General features: G+C 38.4%; 1 protein-coding gene across 1 annotated transcript; it reads left to right on the forward strand.

Moving 5' to 3' along the window:
* Positions 1-1,465: 1,465 nt before the first annotated feature.
* Positions 1,466-8,074, forward strand: frk (fyn-related Src family tyrosine kinase). The gene is made up of 8 exons (XM_030770844.1): positions 1,466-2,012; positions 3,407-3,528; positions 4,623-4,786; positions 5,821-5,989; positions 6,500-6,658; positions 7,167-7,348; positions 7,505-7,688; positions 7,816-8,074. The coding sequence occupies exons 1-8, from the start codon at positions 1,639-1,641 to the stop codon at positions 8,025-8,027; spliced, it is 1,566 nt and encodes a 521-aa protein (XP_030626704.1). The 5' UTR covers positions 1,466-1,638; the 3' UTR covers positions 8,028-8,074.
* The last annotated feature ends 497 nt before the right edge of the window (positions 8,075-8,571 follow it).

Raw genomic sequence — 8,571 nt, forward strand, 5'->3', positions numbered from 1 at the left:
ATGTTACAACACTGATGAGTAAAACAACAAGCCCTTTTTTTTTTAGACTAGTGCTCAAGTCAGTCAAAGGGTCTAAAATGGTGCAAGTTAATATTTATTTTTTTCTGTACTGTTTTAGTTGTAATCAAATAATACAAAATCCAGATTTGTTTACACCAAAAATATAACATGTCTTGCAATTTTGTCCTTGCCCCGATGGGATTGTTTTGTTTAGGACAGGTTTAAGTCTCAGGGGTATTCTAGGAAGCTGGAATGTCAGCTCATCTGTGAAAAATATTTGGCTCTCTAATGTTTTGAATCTTAATTTGTAGAATTAGAATATATTAGGTGTCAGTTAGTCATAAGTATTGATTATTGCTATTTATCAACAAATGTTCAGAGAAGTTGTTGCATGCTATTTTAGAAGTGACCTGACTAACTGAATAATCCTGCTTGGTGCGATACCCTGACCTGGAGTCTAGTTTCTGGAGGGCAGGTGTCTGACTGATGGACATTGTATACAAAACCAAAGCTGACAGTCCCTCCACTGTCCCATGAATAGTGGGGTATTTTATTTATCTATTTATTGGGGGGGTTGGGTTATGTATGACCTGTGAACAAGTGGGCACTTTTTGCGAAGAACTCAATTGAGTGGCATTTTTTGCTGGCATGTGACTTTTTTGTATTATATTATTATATTTTGTTATAATTTCGCATCACGTGCACACTGTCAATTTGATCTTTTTTTTTTTTTTTTTACAAAGTAGTTTAAACTACTTTTTCTAAACAGCTTTAGTTAACCAAACTAGATTTCTCCCCAGGGTAGCTTTGCTGTACTTCAACTTATTCCAGTGTGAAGTAATTGGTAGCTTGCAAAGCTATGCTTTCAAAGTAGTTTCCCTAACACTGGTTGTAGTTTTGTGTCATGGACAACATGTAGCCAAGTTTTCATGAGTAGCCAAATAATGTACAGAAATGTTGATGTTTCATTCATGCATTGCATGTGTCTTAGCCCAGGCTTAACTGCACATGAGTAGATAATTTCCCCCTTCTTTTCTTACAGTTTTCCTGGGTGTTTCGAACACCGATTCGCACCGCTGTGGACTAAATTTCACTATTGATCGGTATATTTAATTTAAAATGTTAGTAATGCTTTAATATGTATCGTACAAAATATCCCGTGTGATCTTTTAATGAACGCATAATTCTAAGATGCAAACATTATATATACTTGTTTATTAAATGAAACTAAATTTAAGTGCAACTAGATTTGCCTCATACATTACCATAGTTAAGGAGCGCACCAAAGCAGCATCGCAACAGTTAACAAACTCAAATTACCAAGAGCAGGTAGAGCGCAGAGTGCACAGGTTACTCTGCTGACAAGTGACAGAACAATACACCAACCAGGAAACACTGAGATGTTTTACTGTGGGCAATAAATCGCTCAGTGCGCGACCGAGAGTGTTTCCAGCGTCTCTCTCGCACTCTGGACCTGGACTGTCAAGAGTCAAGTGAGCAAAATCCTCTGAGGTTTATCACTAATGGCTTGAGCCCGGAAAATGAAACGTCAGTGTTACAGATCACTAAAATCGCTTCTGTGATTTATTTTAAACAACAATTTCTTCTGGCGTGTGAACTGACTTGTGGACTGTCGCAATGGATGCTTTACGAGAAAGGGTCCAAGAGTGGTGCAAAAATGCCTGTCCGTGCTTCAAAGAAAAAGCTTCCAACACTGCGACAAACGATCTTAAAAAGGACATCGTGATAATTAATCAACATACTGATATTTCTGCTCGGTCATTGCCTCCTTTGCCTACCGAGACACCACTGTACGTTTATATAGCTCTATACGACTACACCGCTCGCACTGAGGAGGACTTAACTTTCCGGGCAGGGGACAAGTTGGAAGCTTTAAATAAAACTGGGGATGAGTGGTGGTACGCTAGAGCTCTTACTGGAATATCGGCCAACAAGAAGGGTTACATTCCTGCTAATTATGTTGCTCTCGAAGAAAGCGTCGACGCTGAGCCGTAAGTTCTCTTTGTTACATTTTTTCTGGGCATAGTTGTTATGTTAAAGTTCTGTTGAATGCTGAATTGATCTACATTAAACTAGTGTCAAAAATTAAATTTGTCAGTCATAGGTATCGGCTGAATTGTAGATGTTTCAGTATTATTACTCAGTGCCTCCGCTCAAACAAGTCCCACAAGTTTCTAAAACTGTTGGCAAAGGCATAAATGTCAATACAAGTAACAATGCTATGAAGTATAATTACACGTCACGCCATGTTTTGTGCCTAGTATTTATGCCGTAGGTCCCACGCACACTTTCCTTAGTAAGAAGGTACAAAATGTAGCCATTCACAGAAATCAAAACAGTTTGAGGGGACGAATCATCTGTAATCTATACCTATAATAAATCTATAATCTATATCGACGAATCATTTGATTCAGATGAGAGCATAAAATCGTTCGGTGGATTATGCACCTGTAGTGCCAGTAGTGTTCTCATAAACACAAACGTTTACAAAACTGTTGCAAAGTCTACCACTTGTACTATGCTGCTTTACAGCCACTTTACAGCTTGATTGTTTTTCTCTGCCGCTCAAGATGTGGTTTAAACCATGGTTAATGATTGGCACTGATGAGGAAGTTTTTTCTGGATCTGTTAATAATTTATAGGGTTCTCATGTGCTGAAAATTTGTAAGAGAAACACTACTAACGTTAAATGTCCTTGAAATCTCAACTAAAGAATGTGGTCATTATTGACAAAACAAAATAAAATGCATAGTATCTCAAATAAAGAATATTTGAGTCACTGACAAAAAGAAAGCAGATTTAATGTTATCAGTAAACGTGTGAGGTAATGGCTGGGTGTGACACTTCCCAGAACACCTGGGAAATGCCTCTCATTACTGAGCAGATTTTACTTTTCTTGGTCAAAGAACTTATCACAATTAAGAAATAATACTCTCCCACTCACATTATCATCTGTACTACACTTTTATCCAGAAAACGTCATCAAGAGTTGTGTAATTAAAGATGTTTTAGGCTTCCGAGGGCTTATTATAACCTGAAATGAGAAAAAAAAATTGTTTAACTTGGGGATTTGTGTGGATGGTACAACCAAATTAATAGTAATATATGAGATTTACTTTGAGATACCAGAATATCCTCATCTTACTACTTGACACTTCAAAATCCATTTATTACACTGAATTTCCCAAACATGATTGCATACAGTTCATACATGACATCCTACATGGTTATCTGCCAGCTTGATTGTTAATTATTAATGAGACTAGGCCTGTCTCTTATGTCAAGAGAGATTTTCATAGAGAAGAAGATTTTTTAAACAGGAGAAAAAGTTTGTATACAGTGGGAGGTCATTGCAAGCATGTTAATTTCTCTCTGTATCTTACAGATGGTATTTTGCAGACACAAAAAGACTGGATGCAGAGAAGTGTCTGTTGTCTGGACAGAATCAGCACGGGGCTTTTCTCATCAGGCAGTGTGAGAGTCAGAAAGGAGAGCTCTCACTTTCAGGTACATGTTAGCCCTCTTATGTATTCTATGCCTGTATCTTAGCTCTCGCTAACCAAAATATAGTCCTGTGCATAGGCAAGGGTTAGGGTTAGAGTTAGCCTATTTTGCAAACCTATTTTGGTGTTTTATCAAAGTGTAAAAGTTGTACCAATTGCCCAAATTCAAATTTCCCAGTTTCCCAGTCTGTTTACACCAAATAAGTATTTTAAGGCACTTAAGTGAGAAAGTATTATAAGGCTGGTTATCATTTTTGGTCCAAGTTGACAAAAAAAAGCTATGACTTGAAGATTTTACTGAGAATTATTATGATTAATGAAATTCTGTACTACAATTCTAGCCTTTGGTAGTTAGATATTTTGTCATTTTAAGTACCTAACAATTTCCTGATTACTGACGGGATAAGACTTTTCACTGCAGTGCCTCCATTTCCTTATTTCAGGATAGGCATGATTCTTTGGCATAGTGTAGGTTTAGCACTAGCTGTCTCACACATTCCTCAAGTGACTAATGATACAAGGCAATAAAGTTAATAAATAGAGAGACCTTTGCACTCATAAAGAGTCTGTGGTCATTCAAATTTGGATCAAACAAGTTCAGCAGAGTGGGGTTGCTTATTAACACATGGAGTATGTCTGGTCATTACAATCCAACGATCATTATCATTTTGTATCAGAAAACCTTCTGATACAGTTTCCATACATTATCTCATCTGTTGGTAACAGCCCACCAGTACATAGTTCACTCAGTTAATAAAACACTTAAAGTAATAAATTCACATACAGAGATGAATTATGACGTCAGAGGGGGGTTTTGACAGAAAGTTAGTCTGAAGGGCCCGTTGTGAGAGGATTCACAATACCCTCAAAGATTTTAAGTGTTTAAGTTTAGTTTTCTTGGTCTCATAGCATGCATAGTACACTCCACTCCCTAATTCTACAGATGATGAGCCTGTTGAACATTTGCTTTTTATTGATACACTGATTATTTCATTGTGAAGAAATTGTTTGTGCCAATATATCGACTTTCTGTGTGTCTCAGATTTCAAACATGGTCATATAATATCCTGCTTGTATGCATGCTTGAATTTGTTGCAGTGTTGGACAATGACCAAGTGAAACACTACAAAATTCGTAAACTGGACGGTGGTGGTTACTATGTGTCAAGGACCAGGAGTTTCCTTACTCTGCGAGAACTTGTGGATCACTACTCAAACTATGACGATGGTCTTTGTGTTCGTCTTGGGAAGCCATGCAGGAAGGTATTGGCTCTTTATTTAAAAGACGCTGTCATAGATAAGAAAAATACTTTTCTCTTGTGCATTATTAATGTTATGCAAACACATGCCCTCAAATAAAGAAGAAAAGTAAAACTGACAGTCAGATGAGTCCAGTTACACTCAGGATATAGTTTTCAGCAGTTTCTCTTTGCATGTCTGACCCTAGCTGTTCTCTTTGGAGGTACAAACCTAGAATTTTGTCAGATATCTAAATGACTATATCAGATGTAAGAAAGTGTGCCTGTCAAAATTCAGTGTATTAAAATACATGAAATCTTAGCTGTGCTATGATGCATTCTTTTGAGAGCATGGAACAGGAGACATATAGTAAATATGACAGATGCATGAAATAGAAATCTATGGAAACATACTGGTGAATGGTCTTGTACATTTTAAGAAACAATTGTGCTATCATAAATTACACTAAACACAATAATAAGTTACAAAAAATCATCAGAGGCTGCATATTTTTAATGCCCTCAAGCCTTGTGGATGAAAGTCATGTCTGTCCTTTGAGATCTAGACATTAGTATTCTTTAATGATGACCAAAGGGTGGAGCTGGAATTGTAAATGGGAGATAGGTGGATCATCTACAGTAGCCATTGCTGTGTGTATGTGGTGATTATGCAGCCTCAGTCAGCATCAGTTATTGCAGAGTGGATATGAATAGTCCTCAGTAATTTTATTTTTAGACTTCCAAATCAGTGGACAATGTTAAAAACAAGTAAAGATTTAATGAATGACATAGGAGGCAGTCCTGCGGTCCTTTTGTCAGCGATGAAAAGTTTTAACTTTGTTAATTAAGGCAACCTTTGTGCTTTTTAAGAAATCGTCTCTGTATTATAAATATCTGTAATGTGTATTTCTGCACATTTACACACTCACTGGCTCTTATCACTGAGAATTTTATAAGAACAAATCCCTAGAATTTACTTTAATAAAAGATGATTAAACTGGTACCGAATTACCAGTACTTTCAGCTGACCGTCTGTTGCATGTTTTCCTTCCCCTCCAGATAGAGACACCACAGACCTATGGCTTGTCCTATAACACAGTGGATCACTGGGAGATTGACCGCGCCTCTGTGCATTTAATCAGGAAGCTGGGTGCTGGGCAGTTTGGAGAGGTGTATGAGGGATTATGGAATGATACCACGCAAGTTGCAGTGAAGACCCTGAAGCCAGGTTAACAGAGAATGCCTACTTGACATTCAGCTGTCACCACTTCACCTGATTATTTTCCTCAGCTTCCTGTGTACTTAGAAATGATCTCATTAGTAAGCTAGCTTCATTGACAATAAGCAAATGATCCTAGCCTCTCAGACACTATTTAGACACTTTTGGGAGTGCGTAAAAGTAAAATGTGCACTTCTCTGGCAATTTGGCGGTTAAATCTTAGCCTGTGTCACTGTGGGATTCTGTGGATATACAGAATTGAACTTTATTTTTTAGTTATCCAGATCAGGTCATTCGCTTTGTATTATAGCACTGTCTGTGTTTAGACTGTTATTTCTTCCCAAATACTTTGTTTCCATTCTTAAGATTTACATCGTTTTTTTAATCTCCACAACACTTAAAAGTAATCAGACCAGTTTATACGTATTTAATGATCTATGTGCCACAGACCACAAACAGTAAAGGTGTAAGTTTGAGCAGAATTCTACTTGCTCACTTCTCGTTGACTGTGTGTCACAGGTTCCATGGATCCTGAGGACTTCCTGCGAGAGGCTCAAATCATGAAGAGGTTGCGACACCCTAAACTGATCCAGCTTTATGCTGTCTGTACTGTGGAAGAACCTGTCTACATCATCACTGAACTGATGACGAATGGCAGTCTGCTGGGTTACCTGCAGAGTAAGACAACTTTTGGCTCATCTCATCAGGAAGTACAGCTTCTAACATGACCTTTGGTACAAAAGCTTGTCAAAGACAAAAGTAAAAGAAAGTTTAGGTTTTTCAGGGCCTCTCCTCTCCTCAAGGATGGTAGATGCATTACAAGAAAAACACTGTACATCTTCCTGTCACAATGTCAGCTGTTTTTCTGTCTGCGTGTGTGCAATGAATGTCTGAGGCCTGAGGAACATTTTCTCCATATTTCACTGCATGCCCTTACACTCTGACACAGAGTTTAATGGGTTTCACCATCCTTGTGTTGCTTCAGTATTTTCATAGTGCTTGAATGAAATGTTGCTTTTTCCTTTACCGGGTCTTCTAGTTCAGATTTTTAGCAACTTTTAGTTTAGACAGATATTCACAAAAGTGGTTGCATGTGTTTTGAGGCTTTCTATGTAACCAGATGACTAGTGCATAACTGCTCCTTCAAAGTATTAAAGTGCCTTTTACCTGTACGGCTTCCTTACAGAGGATAAAGGAGCAAACCTGAAGCATACAGATCTGATTGAAGTGGGTGCTCAGGTTGCTGCTGGGATGGCATATCTGGAGCAACAGAATTATATCCATAGGGATTTGGCTGCAAGGAATGTCCTGGTTGGAGAGAATAATATTTGTAAAGTGGCTGACTTTGGTCTGGCACGAGTATTTATGGTGAGACTTTTTGTCATTCTCATGGCTTGGTACCACCAATGAATCGTTTGTATTTTTTCAGCATAAGTCTTATGTCAATCAGCTACCATACTGTCCTACACTGCTTTGTTCTTCTGATAATTGAAAAAAGCCAAACTTTGTGTGTGTTTGGATAAGATGGACAATGACGATAGTATGGATGGGGAGAATATCTATGAAGCCAAGGAGGGGACCAAATTCCCTGTCAAGTGGACTGCGCTTGAAGCCCTGCATGCAAACAAGTTCAGTATCAAGTCTGACGTATGGTCATTTGGTATTCTGCTGTATGAGATAATGACCTACGGACAGATGCCTTACCCAGGTACGAGTCACGCTGTAATAAGCAGTTCAAACATTCCACACCTTCATTTTAAACAGTATGTTCAGCTTTACCATTGTTCAGTGTCTGAGTAAGTCTCACTTTGACATGAATGTCTTTTTCTGACTAGACATGACCAACTATCAGGTGGTAGAGAAACTACCCACAGGCTACAGGATGCCCTGCCCACCCGCATGCCCCAAACGGTTGTATGATGTCATGCTGGAATGTTGGAAGGAGAACCCAGCAGACAGACCCACTTTTGAAACACTACAGTGGAAACTGGAGGACTTTTTTGATATGGACGTGTCCTCTTACGATGATGCCAATCGCTACTATTGAAGCTCAACACATGCTGTTAACATGCCTTTCAGTTGGAAGTGGAAATTATTATCTGTGCCATTGGGTGTGGTGATGACGCAGTGATTCCCGATAGAGATATCATTTCAGCACCGGCAAAACAAGTCTATTTTTCCTGACACTTGATAATGAAATGTGAATTTACGAGTGATTGTCATACAAAAGACCTCGAACAAATATATATGAAAAATAGGAAGCTATCAAAATTAAATATTTTGAGGCATGTGTGTCATCATATGATACGTAAAACTTTTCCCAGCCATTCCTGTGATGGCAGATTCTACACCCTGAGACATTCCACAGAGGTACTTTGCTATTGACATGCAGGTATTTTCCTCTCTTTGAGTCTGTGTTTTTTTAGGTACAGTGAAGTTGATCTGTGACTTCATCTAGACCTGTGACGGAGTAACCATGTATGTTGATGAACCAGTTCAGCATAACACACATACTTCAGTGATCTGCCAGTCATGGCCCGATTATGACTACATGTCCTCTTTCTGAAACCTATGGAGAGAAGTCTATCCTC

This window comes from Chanos chanos, chromosome 4 (assembly GCF_902362185.1).
Source record: "Chanos chanos chromosome 4, fChaCha1.1, whole genome shotgun sequence".
Classification (NCBI taxonomy): domain Eukaryota; kingdom Metazoa; phylum Chordata; class Actinopteri; order Gonorynchiformes; family Chanidae; genus Chanos; species Chanos chanos.